The following is a 20,629-nucleotide window of genomic DNA, read 5'->3' as shown; positions in this document are numbered from 1 at the left end:
TTAGGTCCTCTGCCCCCCGCCCTAGACTCCTCTTTAAATCATCTTGAGACAGGGGATAAGGTGATATTATAGTTCTTTTATAATTATGCTGCTCGCTTCCTTTATAGCTCAGTGATTTGAAGGCATTACATAAAATGAGCTGCAGTGAGTAGTGTGACCACTGTACTTGACTTGATTCAAGCAAAGGTTCTCCACTTTTCACTGTGTGGACTACTTTGTAGGAGACAAAGCATCTCTCCTTCTTCCCAATCTTCACCTGCACTGCTTGGTCTTTAACATTTTTAAATTCTACAGACCTGCAGGGAGGTGTCCCCAGACTATAGACAAATGCTTGAGGAAGGAAAAGATTAGAACTAATTCAGGTAGCAAAGTTGGAGGTAAGATATGTCATAAGTTTAAAAGGAAGTGAGCAAATGAAATAGGTGAACCTAAGTGATAACCATACCTTTCTTTCATATAATGGAGCTAAAGATAAACCAAGAAAATTATTTCAATTTTTTCTCCAGAAATTCTATGAAGCTCCCTGGTTTGTCAGGTGTAGTAAGAGCCTGGAAATCCAGTTACACTATGGATAGTACCTTACAATTTATTTGGTGCTGTTTTCTCCTGACAAATCCCAAAGTGCTTTTTACAGACAGACAAAGAGAGAATGAGATCAGTTTATTCCCCTCCCCTATAAGACAGAATAGGAAAATACACAAGCTTTGGAAGTTTTAGGTCTAGAAACAAGGATAGGTTCTCTAACTGAATGCACTGGGGAATTTAAGTGAGCTACTACACTGGAATTTGACCAGGAACAGGACTTGCCACCTGCTTCCACTGAAAGGTGCTGAGAGAGCTTTTAATGAGCGTAGGTGGGGAGACTTTGGCATGTATTTAAGCCTCATATTAATCCTGCAAATACTGAGTTTAATGCTTATTACCATGAACAGTCCCAGTTACAATGCTGGCCACACTATGTCAAGACTTTTAAGCATAGTCTTTATTACCATGAGTAGCCCCACTCAGAGAGCTGCTCCACAATGCTAGAGCTACTCAGTGTTTTCTGGATTGCACCTTACATTTTGAAGCATTATACCAAACTCCCTCTTTTGCGCTGAGAAACTACACTGGATAACCAAATTCTCCAGGCAACTGGAGTAGCTTTGTTAAGGTGGCTGGATTTACACCAATGTGAAACTAGTGCACTAGGGGAATCATGAAATAAAAGGGTACAGGTAATTTCTATCCATTTTAGGTAAGGTAAACCAAGTGTGTGTAAAATATTAAATATCAACAATTTGATGTTGTTTCAAGCTCTTCCTTGTATAAACTTGACTGAGTTATCTTTTTGCTACCTTGCAGTCTTACTGTTAGGAATCAAGATGAAGAGAGAGCAAGGAGGACTTCCCATGAACTCAGAGCAGAGAGTATTCCAAACTGTGAGGAAAGGTATCCTTTCTTTCTTTGAGCATTTATATATGTAACAGCTAAATCTGCAAGACAAATGGTTTGAAATGCACAAATGACTCCCCTGCTGCCATCCATGCACCTTCTGTTTAAATTCAATTCTCAGCCATCTCTAGCTGAATGTTACTAACATTCTCACTCTAACCTTTCATTAATTCATGGCCTGATCCAAAGCCCATTCTTTAAAAAAATTCTATATCGGGATAGCTTACACTGTATGGTGGTACAATAGCAACAACATAGTAAAGACGGAATCTCCCATTCTCCTACAAGTCTAATTTTTTCCTCCCTTATTTCCATAACTTTTATGAAAAACTTAACCAACCCATAGCTCAGATGCTATGATAAGGGCCTATACAAACCAGCACAGGAGAGTAGCTTTGATGGTAACAGCTATAAACGTATTAATGTCTTGGCCTTCACTGTATGCATATTTCTACCATAATGGTGACACTGACTAACCAAAAAGACAACTGTGCATTTGAAACCTAGAAAACATGTTCAGGGGTTGCATAAAGGTTTTTTGTTGTACGTTAACTTCACGCATTTCTTTAAAATAAAGCTAGTGTAAGTCATCAGAACATTTGATCACATTTTATCTTCCACAATCCTCTGATCCTTAAGTTTACTAGAGCTTCACAGCAGGGTGATAATATTGAGTATCAGTTAACAGTTCAACCTACCATGCATTAGACTCATGTAAAGCTCACTTTTTTCTTTCAGTGAGAGCAAATGCCTTGTCTAGTGACTGAATGTTGAGTAACTAGCATCAATATCTCCTTTTCCATTCTCTCATTCAAGTCCCACTCCTACTCTTGAAGAAGTAAATGCCTGGGCTCAGTCATTTGACAAGTTAATGATCACTCCAGCGGGCAGAAATGCTTTCCGGGAGTTCCTCCGAACAGAATTCAGTGAAGAGAACATGCTTTTCTGGATGGCCTGTGAGGAGTTAAAGCAGGAATCCAACAAGAGTGTCATAGAAGAAAAAGCAAGGTTAATCTATGAAGATTATATTTCTATCCTTTCTCCAAAAGAGGTGTGTGTCCCTCCACAGCTCATTCTTTAATTTTGCATTGCACAGTGGGTTGTAACATAAATAAAGACAAAGACAGCTAAACCAAGGGATACAGGTCTTATGACATTCATTGCTAATAATTAGGCTTGGCAGAATTTGATTTTTGTTTATAACTGAGATAATATCCATTTTAAACTTAATTTTTCTTTACATTTTCACATTTATGCAACATTATGGGTTTTAAGCATTTTTTCAATTTTTATCCATTTACAATTTCACAGTTGCAGGAAATTATGTCAGGGTCAGACAATTATTTAATGATGGCAGACCCTGGGGTTCAAAAAGCTAAAGCTTTAGAACTATTAAAATACACAATGTCAACATACACATCAAAATAGACAAAGTACATTTCCTTAAATGACAGATGACAGAGTAGCAGCCATGTTAGTCTGTATTCGCAAAAAGAAAAGGAGTACTTGTGGCACCTTAGAGACTAACCAATTTATCTGAGCATAAGCTTTCGTGAGCTACAGCTCACTTCATTCCCCACTGTATTTTCCCACTGAATGCATCCGATGAAGTGAGCTGTAGCTTACGAAAGCTTATGCTCAAATAATTTCCTTAAATACAACTCTAAATTGTCAAGCAGCATTTTTCTTACTTTGCCTATCTGTAAATTTAGATCATCAGATGGAAATTTTGGTTTGTGTGAACAGTGAAATTGATGCTTATCTACATTTACTGATAAAAATCTAATCCTTCCAAGCCTACCTATAATGGAGACTTAGAAAGTGAAGGCATCAGGGTGCCATGGTTGAAACTATCCTCCATCTTTCCAGTTAACAGACAAAGAAGCAGATGTAGTATTATAAAGCACGGATGTTAGACACCTGTAATTCTTAGGCATAATAGGGCAAAGAGCATTGTCCTTGCTTAAATAACCAAACAAGCTAGGTTTTTAATCTTAGCAGTAAAAAAAGAAATGGGAGACCTTAAAATGTTTAAAACCTTTCGCTGTAATTTGCTATGAAATATAAAGGAATTGCTCAAATATAATCTGTTTTAAGAACTACTGCTATACAGCAAAAATTAACAAAGCTATCTACCAGTCTGATATTGGCAAATATTTCATACACTGAACATTACACTACAACAAGGTTGAGTTTGTTTGTTTAGTTGGTTTCTTGTTATAAAGGACTATAAACTCAAATATCAGTCAAAAGCTTATTAGCCACAGTGGTGGAAAAAGCACTACTTGTGTACAGACACAAGCACTACTGAAATCTAGTAGCTGTTAACACAATATCTTTGAGACTGCCACCTCACTGAAATTTAACTTTTCACAATATTGCTCACATATGGAACCATTATACAACTATTTGCAATTCATGTCTAATTCTGCCTGCTCTTTAGTAAAGGGATTTGCTTAAACAACATTTCTACAGGTTGCAGCTTCCTTCTGGTTAATTCTGCTGCTATGAATTCAGCCTCAGACAACACTTATTCCCAAGAAAACAAAAGCGAGTCACACAAAATTAAAAATTCACTGCACTATGAAGCAGAAAGAGCAAAAATTCCAGCTGTATCATCAGAATTTAGCACAAATATGATTTCAGACTGTATGGTTTAAAGTAAGGCTGTCTTTGAGAGAGGATTCCACTACTCAAGGAGATAATTGCATCCGAAGTTGGAAGTGATAATTCTCTCTGCCTGTGTATATCTGAGACCCTTTACACTTTGTCTGAGGGGTGAAGATTGAAATGAAAAACCAAAAAATCCACTTTTTTAAGTGGGTAGAGCTGGAAAAGTGTGCACGCTATTACCAATGTCAACGAATGCTTTTTTAATACACAGGTCAGCCTGGACTCCAGAGTAAGGGAAGTTATCAACCGAAATATGCTGGAACCATCACAACATACTTTTGATGATGCACAGCTCCAGATTTACACCTTAATGCATAGAGACTCCTACCCACGGTTTATGAACTCTGCTATTTATAAGGATTTGCTTCAGTCCTTATCTGAGAAATCCATCAAAGCATAGTATTTTTTATTAATGTATTTATTTTAAAAAAGCAGAAATGGAACTCTGGGCTACATCAACCAACAGGGAATTTAGAGTTAATAGGATATCTACCTGAAAATAACTCAGGCATATTTTAATATGGACTGTCAATGTTTTAACCTGCAGAGGGCTCTGACACCACAAGCTAACTGCAGCCTCTGATCAACTTAAGTGACACTTTGCAAAGGAGAATGTGGAGATAGTTAGATGTTAAAAAAGTCATATTTTTACAATAGCAGAATGTAGTTGGACATGAACTTATAGGAGAAGTTAAAGTTACCACTCTGGAAAGAAAGAACTCTCCAATTTATTTTTTTAAACAGTTAGTTATGACTGCTCTCACCCCTCCCTCCCCCGCCCCCCATTGTGCAGCCACAGTAGAAATAGTTGTGCTGTTGATACTTGGGCTACACTAGACTGAAGCCTCACATTTTCTAATAGTACAGCCTGGCCACTACGGACGAAGTAGAGATAGCGCTTGTCTTGGAGTGGCTACCTGATACATATAAGCAATGTGCTCATGGCAATGAAATAGAACCACCTCAAGTTTATGGAAGCTAGTGGGCTGGAATAATACTGCCTATAAAATTCTCTTATTGAGAAGTGTTATTGTACTATCAGAGTCTGCTGAAAACATTTTTAAGTTCATACTGTTCATGTTTATAAAAGCTGAAGAATTTAGGAGAGGGAAGCTTCTGGGCATTTATAATTGTAAATAAAGCACAAGAATTCTCATGTGGTGTTCTCTTCACTGCAAAGGCAGATGCAAATAATGGTAATTAGTATTTCAGTATTTAGTCCCTAGAGCTCTGCAGTAGCAGCCATTTGATGTGTTCACAGACATTGAAAATCCTAAATTACAGGCCAGATTGTTTGGGGGTTGCTTACTTCAGAGGTGATATTCATATACTTCATACAAAAGCAAGTTAAAACAAGCTTCCAGGGATATGGCATTAATTCAGGCTCAGAAAGTCTCAAAGCAAAGCAGTATTCTTCCACAAGCTTCCTACATGCATTTCTGGTATTCCTAATATATTGCACTTGTATGTGCAGACTAGTGCTTTTTGCCAAGCCTCATACCCATTACCATATGGCATTTCAGTACGCCCCCAAATTAGTTATCATAGCTAAAGCTAGGAAGAAGTTAAAACAAATTTCCTTTAAGTACCGATTTATAGATCCATTTTTACGGAGTTGCTTAATCTCTAGTAATTAAGCCAAAATACACTGTAGTTTAATGTAATTCCACTACATACATTTTAGTTTACTGTAGAATTCCCTTCAGTGATAGTTTCCTATGTATTGATTTGAATGAATGCAGACAGATATGAAGCAGAAGGGTGGTGAGTGAAAAATCACCTCTTTAAAAGGGATTCATACAGGTAGTTTTGCATTGCTTTTTCTATGAAAGCTATTGTATTCTTTCTCCAGCCTATCAGCAGTTCTCCCATCTGGGCACTATGATACAAACACTAAACGCCTTCTCACTGGGGGAAAATTCAGGCATGTGCTAATTTCCTTGCTTGTTCAATGCACCATGCAGGAGATATGTTTTGCTCTTTCAGTGTTAATCCCATTAAAAATGAGTTTTGCTGCTACTCAGTAGCGAGGGAGAAGACCTGATATAAGGTAAGTTGTAAGCAACAGCTGTGGCTAAATAGTTTCCATCATCTATTTCTATAAAAAACACAACATTTAGCATGTCAGTTTGAAAAAAAAATGATTTAAGCAACATTTAACAAGTAACACTGCAAAACAGTGCTGCCAGCTGACTCAGTTAAAAAGAAAAGAGCTCTTCTAGGTCACTGGTTAAAATCTGGTCCAAGTCAAAATCTGGTGACTGCCAGTTGTTACTAAAATACATTTGGAAGCTGGTTATGTCAAATTAGAGATCTCAGTCCAGTTCATTGACATATCCAGAGCACAAGACAACAGTCACATTAATAGTTTCAGTTTACACTGAATATTAACTGGCATGCTGGCTAGTAGTCTCAGCGCTTGCCAAAGATCAAAATAGGCATGTTGGTGAGGTAGCACTAGGAGAACTTGGACTATCAGTGACTATGCTGTACTTATGTATTAATTTGGTTGTGTCAGGCCTTTGAGAAGCACCAAGCTGACAAAAGAAGTTAAACTAGATCACTTTCAGCTTGCTAGAGAGATCAGATATATTCATCAGAAAAGTTCAAAACTGTGTATTTCACTTGGACAATTAAGCTAGACTGGTCAGTTTCCTGGGAAATTAAAAGTTAATGGAAACTTTCCATTCGTTTCAGGTGTGATTAAAACAAACCCTCCTGTCGCATTTCTTCATTTTAACTGAATTTTATATATGATTAGATAAGATTAATTAAATCACACATAAAAGACAGCTTATTCCCTGTATTTTGTTTCACTATTCATAACTATGCATAAACTCATCTCTAGTGAAATATACTAACCTTTTCCAAGGGCCAAGTTTTGGTCCCATTGAATTAGGACATACTAATTAGATTGTTATAGTAGGCAATAATTGTTTCAGAAATACCAGGACAAAGTATATCTATATCTACACAAGTTATATAGAACAAATGAAGTCAAAACCATTATCACAGGATCAATATATCCTGGCTTGAAAGTAGACATTGCTGGTTTGCATTGGCATTTATCTAGCAGCAGGACATCATTAAGCTGCACTAACCTTCTATTCCACTGGTACTAGCTTTTAAATGTCTGCACTTTATATACCAATAACTCCCACAAAACATTCATACTGTTCGAGTGTTCTTTTCATGAACCTGCTAAGCAATATTAAAATTGCATGGACCCCTTCAGCCAACACATCAATTGATGCTATCCACATTGTGCTTTAGACTGAACTTTAAATTCCAAATTCATTAGTACAATCTAATGAAGTACAATATAGCAAATGTCTGTAGGTTACACATTTTAAATCACATAAAAAATTGTTCCAGTAGCATGGTATATCTAAGTGTCCTTTCTAATAAGAGAGGGCACTTTGATACACAAAGAATGACCATTAATATGAAATTTAAAAACTAATAATTCACCCTGAGAAATTGTGTTTAACTTCTTCACCTAAAGACACAGCCAAGTTTGAAACTATTAGTGAGCATCAGTATCAAACTTGTTAAAGAGAACATTTTTTATACTAACACACACTACAATAACTTTATGGGGACTGGATGATTCAATTTAATTCAGAAACCTATCTTGGTCCTTAACTTGTCCCATTGTGGTCAATGGGAGTTTTGCCCAAGTAGCTGCAGGATCTAGTCCCAGAAACTGTTACTACCTACTGGCTGTGGCTTTAGATGAAGAATATCTCATTCCAGTTCTTACAAGAGTCTGAACTGTGACACTGGCTTTAGTGATTTGCGGATTTCCTGTGGGAAGTTTCACAAAACTGAGCATGCATAGAAAGTGAATTATTATTGTATCTTCTTATCAAGGGACGCTATCCTTTCATGTAAGGGTAGAGATAGGTTGAGTGTAGACAGAACATGAGGAACTTCGTACACACAATGCTGTGCCTGTTCTGTAACTAACTGAGATTTCCACTGCTGTCAAAGTCCAGCTGGCACCCAAGTCACAAGGACTACATTTGCTTAATACAATTTGTTAGACTTGTCCTTTCAGAAGTGCCCAAAAACAAAGGACAGACACACGGACACTAAAGATCTATAATTAAAGTCATTTTGTTGTTGTATAAGGCAACTTAAAAGATTTCAAGATATTTTCAAAGATACATAAATAAAACAGTCCTGCTAAGTTTTCATTGTAGATTATTCTGTTCACTTTTCAAGTCAGTTTAATTTTAAAAATATCTTTCTGAATTAGAGCAGAAATATCAAGCAAGCAGAATCCAAATTCTTTCCATAAAATTATGCAATAACCTTTGAAACATTTGAATAATTTCCTCCGTTTTTTTAAAAGCAGATGTGTCTATAACAAACTAAATTCTTAGCCACGTTTATTTTCCCTTCCACAAGGATAGACTATTTTTCTTTTTCAACAGGAAAGAGCTTGATTTGTAATGTAAGATTAAAGTATTTAACAAACTCTTTTTTGGGTCTCACAGCTTAAGTGTTTTCAGAATTTAACGCTGCCTCATTTGAAACCATGTCTCCACCATTACAGAGCAAATTAGCAAAAGAAAAATTCTGCCTGCCCAGTCCAGTTAAGGAGTTTATTCTCCAGAAACTAAATGGATTTACATACTGCAACTACCCACAAATTCCACACGCACTGATTGGACAGACCTTCCCCACCCCAAAGCTTAAATAAATATAAATATAGAGGTTGTCAAAACATAAGAATCTTATGTCCTCTAACCATGCTGGCTCTTTGCTAAATAGCATTTGCAAAGTGTTTTAAAAGGTGCACTGTCAAAAACCAGATTCTAATAAAACAAATCTTTCTATCATCCTGGATGGTGAAAGACCATAACTTTAATGATTTATTCTGGTCTCTGGTTTGATCACTGGCATCAATGATTCTAAATATCAAAATAAAGTTCATTAGCAGTTCACAGGGAACTAATGCCATTTATATGAATTGATGTAAAGTAATATTACTTGCCCAACCAGTTTATCCTTTTATCAACTAGTTTACTGACTGCCATTTAAACAGCCTGCCACAAAATGTCTTTGCTCATTTACAAAGTCTAAAATAAACTCTGGTATCAAACACATAAGCAAAACAAACCAATTAGATCAAATTTAAACAAACTATTTAAGTCATTTCTCCAGAAATAAAATCTAGTGGTAGTAATATACAGGCTTTAGGGCAGTACAATAAATTGGACTGATCAATGCTGGTTACATAAGCAAATTTATCCAAGCATTGTAACAGAAGAGGTCAATAGATCCATTAACAAAGTTCCAAACTTCATGATCTGAATTTAAGCATTAATTCATAAATGGTATGTACAAACCAGACAGAGCCAACAAGTTGCAATTTAGATACCACAGCAGATTTGGTATAATTAAAATGAAGTTAGTTGTCCTTCCTCCCCACAAAATTAGTGGGGATATGCTGGTGAGAAACAAACACAAATTTCATTCACACATTTTTAACATAATTGAGAGGTAAAATATGTCTGGTGGGTATGGTTCAGACTGTAAAAAAATATACAGTACGTTGTTCACACAGTTAAGAAAACAATTCAGTTACCAAAAGTTTATTGATAAAAGTTTAATGTCAACTTACTTATAAAAATGAAAAAATATTTTAAACATACACCGTACAATTGAGCATCTGGGCCCTACTGACTATTAACTATAGGAAAGCATTTAAGGAAGTTGTGTCAAAAACCAAAGGTTAAACTCCAGGGATGTATTCTGCTTAAAAAAAAAAAAAAAAAAAAAAAGTTTCTTGTTTGCAGGAACCTACATGCCTGGCCTAGTTCTTAAAGCTAAATTACAAAATCCTCTTTCTGGTCCTGGTGTCTTGACAGTTGTTTCTTCTAACAGAACTGTCAAAAGAAAAGAAATATTTTATGAGGTATCTGCATACAGCTTATTTCTAGTTCTGTGCAAGAAAGAAGAGAAGACGGCATTGCTCTAGAATGTGGTAATTTGCTTACAGTCACAGCATTTGCTTACATTCAAGAATCTCTACAGGGATTGAAAAATCTTTTTCTGTTCACTTGCCCACAGTGAGTGCAGAAAAAAGTGTATTTGGTCCTGAAGCCATTTGTATTGGTATGAAATAATTTCTAGATGTGGCAAGTTATTAAATACCTTTAAGTGTAGGTTTGACCTAACATTAAATAAAAGGGAAAAAATACATGTTAAGTTTATAAAACTTCAGAAAGGGGCACAAAACAAAGGAAGCTTTTCCCTGGCATTTTTCCCAATTTTCTTCTGCTGACATTTTTAGCAGGGAAACAATATACACTTCTGGGGTGGTACAACAGCCTAACAGGGTGAAGAAAATATAAGAATTAAGGGAAAAGCAGAAGTCTAATATTCACAATTCACTGTACAATGGCCCAATTAAGTAAAGAAAGATCTTTTTTCCTCCTAATTTTAGTATTGTCTTCACTACACTGGGCCATTGTAGCTCACCAGAAACTTTTGAAATAAGCTTCCAAAATACAATAATTTGTGTAAGTCAATTCCAGGGCTCTCTCACAACCCTTCCCCCATTACCCACCAGCGATCTGGCAGTAGCAGGCCCTCTTGCCCTCTCCATTGAAAGGGAGAAGAAGCTGAAAGGTGATCAAGTCTCTTTACAGGAATGCAAATAAAGGGATCTCCTGGCTATGTCTCTCCTATTCCTCTTTCAGCAGCTCCATCTGCTGCTAGGAAGTTGGGGAGCTTTGCAACACTCCCCATTGGTGAGCACCAGCTCCTCCGACTGTTCCCCTTTCATATCCATCTGCTTAGCGTACTTTTACGGCCCTCGTGACTGTAGTATCTGGCTGCCTCACAATCTTTAATGAATTTATCTTCACAACACCTCTTGTGAGGTAGGGAAGTGCTGTTATCTCCATTTTGCAGAAGGGGAACTGAAGCACAGAGAGACTAAGTGACTTGCCAAAGATCACACAGGAAGTCTGTGGCAGAGGAAAGTATTGAACCTTGGTCTCCAGAGACCCAAGATAATGCCCTAAGCTCTGGACCATTTTTTTTTCTTGCATTACCTCGTGCAAGCCCTCATGTGGCCAGCCAAGGAAGAGGGGAAATCCTATGGGTATGGGGCTCCCACAAGCCATTTTAGAGGATACTAGGCAGAGGAAAAGGAGCTGTGCTCCCCAACACTCTCCACTCCTACAGATCAACTTTAGTTTTGCAATTTTGTAGTCAGTGTGGATCTCTAAGTGACCATGTGTCTCATGTACATAAGACTAGAGGTTTTTTGAATAGCAGTGTCCATCAGGGCCATGTATGCACTCTTGGCTTCCCTGGGCTCTTATGAGGGCTGTCAAGGTTCCTTCCCCACTCTGAACTCTAGGGTACAGATGTGGGGACCTGCATGAAAGACCCTCTAAGCTTATTCTTAGCAAATTAGGTTAAAAACTTCCCCAAGGTACAAACTTTGCCTTGTCCTTGAACCGTATGCCACCACCAAGCGTCTTACACAAAGACCAGGGAAAGAGCCCACTTAGAGACATCTTCCCCCAAAATATCCCCCCAAGCCCTACACCCCCTTTTCTGGGGAAGGCTTAATAAGAATCCTCACCAATTTGTACAGGTGAACACAGACCCAAACCCTTGGATCTTAAGAACAATGAAAAATCAATCAGGTTTTTAAAAGAAGAATTTTAATTAAAGAAATGGTAAAAGAATCACCTCTGTAAAATCAGGATGGTAAATACCTTACAGGGTAATTAGATTCAAAACATAGAGAATCCCTCTAGGCAAAACCTTAAGTTACAAAAAGACACAACAACAGGAATATACATTCCCTCCAGCACAGCTTATTTTACCAGCCATTAAACAAAAGGAAATCTAACGCATTTCTAGCTAGATTACTTACTGACAGTTGTAAAGCTGCATTCCTGATCTGTTCCCGGCAAAAGCATTACACAAACAGACCCACCATTTGTTCCCCCCCTCCAGCTTTGAAAGTATCTTGTCTCCTCATTGGTCATTTTGGTTAGGTGCCAGCGAGGTTATCCTAGCTTCTTAACCCTTTACACATGAAAGCGTTTTGCCTGTGGCCAGGAGGGATTTTATAGCACTGTATACAGAAAGGTGGTTACCTTCCCTTTATATTTATGACAAGGGCATAGAGAACAGGGAGGCCATGACCCTTCTTCATTCCCCTCACAATTCGAAGTTTGTGTAGCTGAGGACTCTGAAAAATTGGTGATAAAGGGTGGGATGTGGGATCCACACTGGCTACAGCAGAGGTGGCCAACCTGTGGCTCCGGAGCCACATGCGGCTCTTCAGAAGTTAATATGCAGCTCCTGGTATAGGCCCCGACTCCAGGGCTGAAGCTACAGGTGCCAACTTTCCAATGTGCCAGGGGGTGCTCACTGCTCAACCCCTGGCTCTGCCACAGGCCCTGCCCCCACTCCACCCCTCCCCGCCCCCTCCCCTGAGCCTGCCATGCCCTCGCTCCTCCCCTCTCCCTCCCCAGAGCCTCCTGCATGCCATGAAACAGCTGATCGGGAGGTGCAGGGATGGAGGAGGTGCCAATCGGCAGGGCTGTTGGTGGGTGGCAGGTGCTGGGGGCTGGGGAGAGAGCTAATGAGGGGCTGCTGACACATTACTGTGGCTCTTTGGCAATGTACATTGGTAAATTCTGGCTCCTTCTCAGGCTCAGTTTGGCCACCCCTGGGCTACAACTTCTTAAAGAACTACACAGTTACTATAGGGTCAGTAAACCTGCTTTCTTCTTTGAGTATATTTCTTCTTTGAGTTGATCCCACTGTAGGTGACTGGGAGCAGTATCTTCTCCAGATTTTGCAAGTGAAGAATCTCGGCTGTATCAGTGAAACATGGATTGGAGTACTGCTGTTCTGAACTTGGAATCTGCCCTGGCAGCCTGTCAAGTGCATAGTGTTTCAAAAACGGTCAGCGGGCTTGCTCCACAAGGCTGTCTGACAGATCTCAGAGATCAGTATATTTCTGAAGCAGGCCAGAGACATTGGTTGGATCTTAATGGAGTATGCATTTATGTTCAGAGGGCAAGGCTTGCCAACCAACTGATTACAGACAAATAAATTGGGTAATCCACCTTGAGATTCTCATAGAAGAGATGGCTTGGCCTTTTGACATGCTGGATATGACCACAAAGATTCTGACAGCCTTGGTCCTGTTGATTTAATAAAGCAGAACCCTAGACACATCCAGAGTATAAAGGGCGTATAAGGCAGTTTAGTCATGACAGCCTGCATTTGGCGGACTCTAGACACTGATGTGATGGCTACAAGAAAGACCAAACTTCATGGCTAGATGGTACAACAATTCAAATGAGAAATGGTCTAAGAGCGATAAGTAGGGCCCTACCAAATTCATGGTCAATTTTCATCAATTTCACAGTCATAGGATTTTAAAGATCATAAATTTCATGATTTCAGCTATTTAAATCTGAAATTTCTCGGTGTTGTAATTGTAGGGGTCCTGACCCAAAAAGGATATATATGTGTGTGTGTGTGTGTGTGGTGGGGGGGTTGCAAGGTTATAGTGGTACAGCTACCCTTACTTCTGCACTGCTGCTGGCAGCGGTGCTGCCTTCAGAGCTGGGCAGCTGGAGAGCAGCGGCGGCTGGCCGGGAGCCCAGCTCTGAAGGCAGAAGCAGCGCAGAAGTCAAGATGGCATAGTATGGTATGGCCACCCTTACTTCTGTGCTGTTGCCTGCAGAGCTGAGCCCTCAGGCAGCAACCGCCACTCTTCGGCTGCCCAGTTCTGAAGGCATCAGCGCAGAAGTAAGGGTGGAATGGTACAGCGTTGCCACCCTTACGTCTGCGCTGGTGCTGGTGGGGCAGTGCCTTCAGAACTGGGCACCCGGCCAGCAGCTGCTGCTCTCCAGTCACTCAGCTCTGAAGGCAGTGCAGAAGTATGGGTGGCAACATTGTGACCCCCCCTAAAATAACCCTGTGACCACCCTGAAACTTCCTTTTGGGTTAGGACCCCTAATTTGAAAAACACTGGTCTCCCCTACGAAATCTGTATAGTATAGGGTAAAAGCACACAAAACACCAGATTTCATGGGGGGAGTCCAGATTTCATGGTCCATGATGTGTTTTTCATGGCTGTGTATTTGGTAGGGCCCTAGCTATAAGAGAACCTCATTAAGCTTCCACATGGGAGCAGGGTCTCTAACTGGAGGGTAAGTATGGAGAAGGTTCTTGAGAGATCTCAATCCCAAAGGATGTGAAAACACCAAGTGTGCCTGCATCTGAGTGCAGCACACAAATATTGCTACAAGATGGACTTTGAAGGCACTACTGGCTAGTCCTGCTTTCTTCAGGAGGAGCACTTAGGCCAGAATCCTTGGTCTTAAGGCCTCAACTGCCTTAAGCTGCCCATAAGAAAAACCTTTTCCACATCAAGGAGTAAGTCTTCCTGTTGGAGAGTTTCTGACTCTGTAAAAGGAACTCTCGGGCCTGCAGGAAGCAGTCTGTCAGTCCTTTTTCAAACAGCCTACATCCAGACCATCAGATGCAGTGACTGTGGGTTTAAGTTTGACCCTGGTTCTGTGATAGCATGTCCAAACCCATGGGAAGATGTGTATGTTGCGTGGGGGAAGGGAAAAGGAGCGGGGGAGTGGCTGACTGGACATCTGCAGATCAGATGGCCAAAACTGCCTTGTCCAGTAGGTACATGAATGTAGCTTTATCTTGCAAATGAATGTAGCTTTATCTTGCCTAATCTGGACATGATCCTGGGGATTGGTGCAAAGACATGCAAAAGTCCTTGAGACCCACCAAGCAGAAAGGTGTCCAGATGGGACCCGGAGTCTGTACCTCTACTGGAGCAGACATCCTCACACTTAACACCGTCTGCTATGCCAAACAGATGAGAATACCACACTGGTGAAATATTGGGTCTAGGATGGATTTCCAATGACCACTTGTGATTGGTTACCATCTTCCTGCTTAAAAAAGTCTACCAGGTTGTTCCTGACCGCAAGGAGGCATTTAGCTATTGGAGTCACTTGGTGGTGATGGCACCATTCCCAGGTCTTAACCACCTCTAGGCAGAGTGGGGATGATCAAGCATCTCAATCTCCAAAGCGTCCATGACCTGCACCCAGCTCTCGAAAGGTCTTGAAGTTGTCCAGTGCCTGTATCAGCAGCAAAGCTACTGTCTTTCCCGGGACAAAGATAAGGCACCTTTAGATAGCGAAAGGGGTCATTTGGCCTCCTGCTGTCATGTCTCTCTGCATTCCAGTGACCAAGGTCTTGCTAGTGAAGCTGCAAGAGAAAGGCTCCTCCTCCTTCTTCTGCAAAGACAGTAACTGACTCCTTTAGGCCTAGAAGGTGAGCCCCAAAAGCCCCAGTAAGGCCACAGTAATATTCTGTATTCAGCACAGAGGGCTGGCTAGTTGTTGGCTGTACTAGTGCCAATCCCAGCGTGCCTGTTATTGGGGTCTGTAGAGATTCTCTGGTTTCTAAATGGTGATACTGCTCATAGATCTCAGCAACAAATTGTTTCTGCCAGATGTCAGAGAAAAGGCAAGGTCTGGGGATGTTGAGGAGTACACTTCCACAAACAGCACTGGTTCATAAAGTGGTTTCTGCTCTGAGGACTATGTCAGTGCAAATGTCTTTCTCAATGCTGTGTGTGGCTCGGGTGTGCTCTACGTCTGTATTACTGGTGCTAGAAAGAATATCGGGGGGTGGGGGGAGGGGAGGAGTGATGTCTGGTACCAGAGCCATACTGCACCACAGTCAGCTCCTTTCTCCGCATCTTTGATGCTAGGTGTGACTTGCCTTCTGACATCTTCCTGTGTTCCTCTTTATGAGAGAGCAGAGCTCCTTCCCCACCATTCAGGGTGGCATCTTTCAGCACTGTTTCAACCTCTGAGGTGTCATGTTTGATGTTGGGCCTGCTGACAGGCTTCAGTGCCAGACATGGTACTAGTGCTGATGTTGATGCCAGGCCTGGCTTTGGCACCACTTTCTCTGCTGAGGTCTTCAGTGTCACCTGCCTGTCAGTTAGATGTCGGCTTGACCATTAAAGGGATCTTCAAATTCAGCTTTTCTGAGTGTGATGGCACTTTCACACATTGCTCCGGAATATGAAGCTTCAGCCTTGCGTTCCTTGATTTGTGAGTTCTTTCAGAGAAGGAGAGGCAGACTGAGCACCTGCTTAGACTGCAAGACTCTCCCAAGTAGAACACACATCCGCTGGGCCAAACTTTCAGAGGAATTAGACCGTCACAGGATGGACCAGGCTTGAAGACTGTGGGGTTTGAGTCCACTTTGCCAAGTTACTGTCCAGTGGGAGTCAGGGAGTGTGCATTCACACGTGCAGGTGTGGGGAAAGGGGCTGCAAGCAGCTTTCTATTTGACGAGCACTGAAAACAGACTAGCATAAGAAAATAAAGAATGAAGATGGTTCTGAAGAATCTCAGAAGATCTAATGGAGTGTTCTGAGAAGTCTAGCAGGTTGAACACTGGCTAGGTTCCATCTTGTTGCCAGAGGTGGCAATAGGTAATTGAAGGAGGGTCGCAGACACCTCACCTTTTATGCCCTCATACGGTAACATGAGGAGCCACAGAGTGTATGTGCAACCCTGAGGGACATGGATATTCAGAAAAATCCAGTCTAACGTGCAGAGATTCATGCACACCCAGAGCGGGATCCACACCGACACATACTTGAAAAATGAATGCTACACACTGTTGGAAAGCTTGGGACTTTTGCTTTCCAGTTATTTATTTCTAATTCTATTTGTTCATAATGTGTTTGACCTGAACAGTCACCAACTCCTAAGACCAGCAGTGCTTTTTTGGCACTGATCCAGGACATGATAGTATATTGCAGAGCTTGGTCCACTGTAATTTTTTTATATTAAATATTAAAAAATTAAAATAAATGAAGAACGGTATTCATTTCACAGCACAGCAACACTTTGCACTCCATCTGAACTTCTGGCTTAGAAGTGTTATTACTGAATCCTATTTGAGGATCTATCCTGAGTCACACAAGTGACTGTCTAAGTCAAATAGTTTCATCTTGCTTTCTTCCACATCTTTCTGGATTAAAATTCTAGCTGTTTTAAGCGTTTACAAATCCTGTACACTTTATTTTACACTACAGTAAGCCTTAACAGAACTTGAAAGACAAAACAAGACTACAGGGAAATATGAAAACTGAGTTAATGGACGTAGGTAACTGAATGGCTCGAAAATTGCAAACTATAAAAGTTTCTCTTCCAAATATATTTCTCGGTTAAAGGTATTTGGCAGTATTTACAATTTATCAAACTGGTTTGAGAAGAAAAATAAAAGATTAACAACTCAAACAGGTTTTCTGTAATCCAGAAAGTAAATTGGAAATTTGACCATCTGCTACACAATATACAGAAGAGAACAAAAGCTTTACCTTCCATCTGTTTCCACATTCATTACAGACAACAAATGTTGTCATAGGTTCATCAGCACTGCGGGTTTGAACCTACAGCAAAGGGAATGGGGAGGAAAGAGAAAGGAAAGAAAAGTGTTATCACCATGATCCTGGTCAACTATGTCACTTCGGTTCAATGTAAAGTTACTCAATGATAAAATAAAATCCGTATATCCTAAATAAAATTACCACAAGAGCTATCCAAATATGTGATTTTAAAAGTTACTATATTTGAAATCCATTGTATAAGAGTGCTTCAACATTCCATTTTAAGTGTCTTTATACAGATTAAAAATGCAGATTCTCAACCCCACAACCTACTCCAGCCCACAAAATGGTTACACCCTCACAGGTGAAATGAAACTAGATAAATTAAAATCTAAGCACCAAGTCAATTGTGAACACATGAGAGTACAAACTAGGCAAACAGCTAACAAATTGGAATTACCAGATTTTTTACAAAATAATCATGACTATTTCATTTCGTGTATACAGAAAAAAGGTAGTAAAACTTTTTTGTGCCAAACACATCCATAGGGAACCCCTTTTGTTTGGCTGATTTAAGTACTAAAAGTATCCATTTCAATAATGAAGATCAATGTAGAACTGTGCAAATATTTTTGAGTTTTGTTTTTTGTGGAAGTAACAAATGCACATTCTGCATAGATTTACATAAATATACTTATGATGAGGTGGCGTAAAAGCATAAAGACTCAGACAGATTTTTACTGCATTTGTTTACATCAAAACATTTTAGATACTAGAAGCATAAACTTAGCTTATTAAGTTCAAAGCTATGCACTGCAGCATTACTGAAATCAATATGGACTTGATTTTGCAAGCTTTTTGCACACAACTCCTAATTAAATTAGTGGGAGTTGCATTGACAGGAGGCTTGTAAATAGACCCTAGTATAATTAAGTCATAATTAATGTTAATATTCATATTAATATTCAGAGGTTTTCTACATATTACATTTGCCATTGTCACCCAAATACACAGATAGTTCAAAGACACTGAAACACTAGTTATATCAGTTAATCTCCCACACATCACAATTTTATAAATAGCTAAAAAAAGAAAGTCTAGCAAAGAATTGCTGAAATGGGGAAAAAAAATACTTGTCAGTGTTAAGAAATTTCGAACGCATCCTTGGAAAGAGTTTAATTAGTGTTGGGCTAAACTGCTGATTTCTAGGAAGAGTATTTCTAGTTACATCAAGTTGAAGGATAGAGGAAAGAGTAGCAAAGTAATAAGATGAGTATTTTCTCCAAAGAAGCAGATACAAATCTATGAAATACCAACAGAAATAAGAATATTTGGAAATACAAATTCACTGTTCATAATTGGTTGTAAAAAGAGGCTTTTTTGCACCAATGTTTAACTGCTATTTATCTAAGAGGAGAATATTAATTTGCTTTAGGCTAACTGGAACCAAGAAACATTTGAAAGCCACTCAAATACTGCTATATTATAAATGACAATTTTCTTCAGCTATCAAGTTACAAGATGCTGAAACAAAAATTCTTTAAAAAAAAGAGAAAATTTCCTTAAAATTGAGATTCAACCTTGATCAAACAAAAGAGAACAACAAGAATGATTATGTACCTGTGTGTAAGTGCAATTCTTCTTTTTACATTTGCCACATGTAAACAGGTCAGTCTGGGTGCCTCCTGTCTTAGCCATCTGGTGCTCTCTGATAGCTTCTTTGGTCAGATTTTTGCGCATCTCTTTCAGCTCATCACTTGCCATCTCCTGTTATGGATAAAGAGACTGTCTACCATAACATTCTCAATTTGCTGTTGGGTCATCTCTTCTTACAGTTTTGATACACTACTGCTAGTATGACTACTGTATATATCAGCCTAGCAAAGTTCATTTTTAAAATGTATACAATCGTATTGAAATAGAGTTTTGTTTTTAAATCCAGGAATATCTATCCTATCAAGCAACAAAATCATTCTATAACTCTTGGCCCTTTTATCTTTGCTAAATTCAAACTGAATAAGCTTCAACTTTAGTTATCACGAATTCCACTAAGTTGGCCAAATATGCTACCTAAAGTTAAAACATTTCTTTACTCCTTTATACTGTTGTTGAAATGGCAGAAGTTACATAACCACCAAACTTACAAAAATGTTTGCATTCAAAATATGTCTGACCAGTGACTATCAGAAAGGCTAAGTGAAGACACTAGTTAGTGTAGGGGTAAAGAAGAAAAGGCAGTAGAGAAAGGTCCCCAGGAATGAAACCTTGTGCAATTTTCTGGTTGTGCAAAATTTAAATTCACTGTTTTTGTTTTTGCATAACCAAAAGTTTATTTCCACCATGAAACACTCACAGTGCAAACAGTTTGCACAGCTGTCCTCTCTTAACAAGAAATGAATATCTGCATAATTCTAATTTAACCTTATAACATAGTATTGTTTGATAATGAGAACTGAAACCTACTGCCTCTAGTTCATGATTCAAATTTAGCTTAGTATTGTAATGATCAAAAATTATCTGATGCTTGTTCATTGGCCTAGGAGATGAGAATTTACACTAAATTTATCAACATTTAAAACTGCATCCAAAACTCATGCATTCTTGTTATAGATAGAATGGGTATGGAGAATGAGCTTCCCCATCGAAGGATTTCTCCCAGAGTGGCCACTCCAAATCAAGATTGAGGCCATTTTCTCCAATGCCTGTGCTGTAACTCTCCTGTGGATAAACACAAACTTCAGTCTTCATTGCTGACTATCCAGCACGCCTCATGTTAAAAAAAATCTGGAATTCTGAAGTGCTTTATCCAAGCTTCTCCATCATTCAAGGTGTAGTTACTAAGCTGAGAATAACATGTAAAGATTTTAGTCTAAAACCAAAAACATTTAAGTCAATAGCCAAGTGACTGGCCTCCATGGTAACTTGTTACACAAAACAGTGTAGAATTACAGTTAGTAGCTTTCATATCTAACTTCTGTTAATTTTTTTAAAGCCTTTTCAGGGTTCCAGACACCAGATAGGGTTTTTAAACTGTAACAGCCTAAGTGAGGCGGCTCTCTCTATGAAAGCTCTCTTCAGATA

The 20,629-nt window shown here is 39.3% G+C and overlaps 2 protein-coding genes across 7 annotated transcripts in view; one reads left to right on the top strand and one right to left on the bottom strand.

The window, feature by feature from the left end:
* Positions 1-5,785, top strand: part of RGS20 (regulator of G protein signaling 20) — a gene marked incomplete at its 5' end in the record, with an annotated part of 73,697 nt that extends 67,912 nt beyond the window's left edge. For all 5 annotated transcript variants that reach the window (XM_084619656.1, XM_084619655.1, XM_084619657.1 and 2 more), the window contains 3 exons: positions 1,345-1,431; positions 2,251-2,485; positions 4,319-5,785. In XM_084619656.1, coding sequence (XP_084475782.1) covers positions 1,345-1,431; positions 2,251-2,485; positions 4,319-4,507 — 511 coding nt within the window. In that variant the 3' untranslated portion in view covers positions 4,508-5,785. The remainder of the gene's footprint in view (positions 1-1,344; positions 1,432-2,250; positions 2,486-4,318) is intronic.
* A 3,909-nt stretch (positions 5,786-9,694) lies between these two features.
* Positions 9,695-20,629, bottom strand: part of LOC311515393 (transcription elongation factor A protein 1) — a 109,242-nt gene continuing 98,307 nt past the window's right edge. For both annotated transcript variants that reach the window (XM_084618399.1, XM_084618397.1), the window contains 3 exons: positions 19,169-19,315; positions 17,540-17,611; positions 9,695-10,004 (listed from right to left, as the gene is read on the bottom strand). In XM_084618399.1, coding sequence (XP_084474525.1) covers positions 9,996-10,004; positions 17,540-17,611; positions 19,169-19,315 — 228 coding nt within the window. In that variant the 3' untranslated portion in view covers positions 9,695-9,995. The remainder of the gene's footprint in view (positions 10,005-17,539; positions 17,612-19,168; positions 19,316-20,629) is intronic.

The sequence above is a fragment of the Lepidochelys olivacea genome, assembly GCF_965140295.1.
Source record: "Lepidochelys olivacea isolate rLepOli2 genome assembly, chromosome: 2".
Classification (NCBI taxonomy): domain Eukaryota; kingdom Metazoa; phylum Chordata; order Testudines; family Cheloniidae; genus Lepidochelys; species Lepidochelys olivacea.
This window is presented reverse-complemented; position numbering and strand designations above follow the sequence as displayed.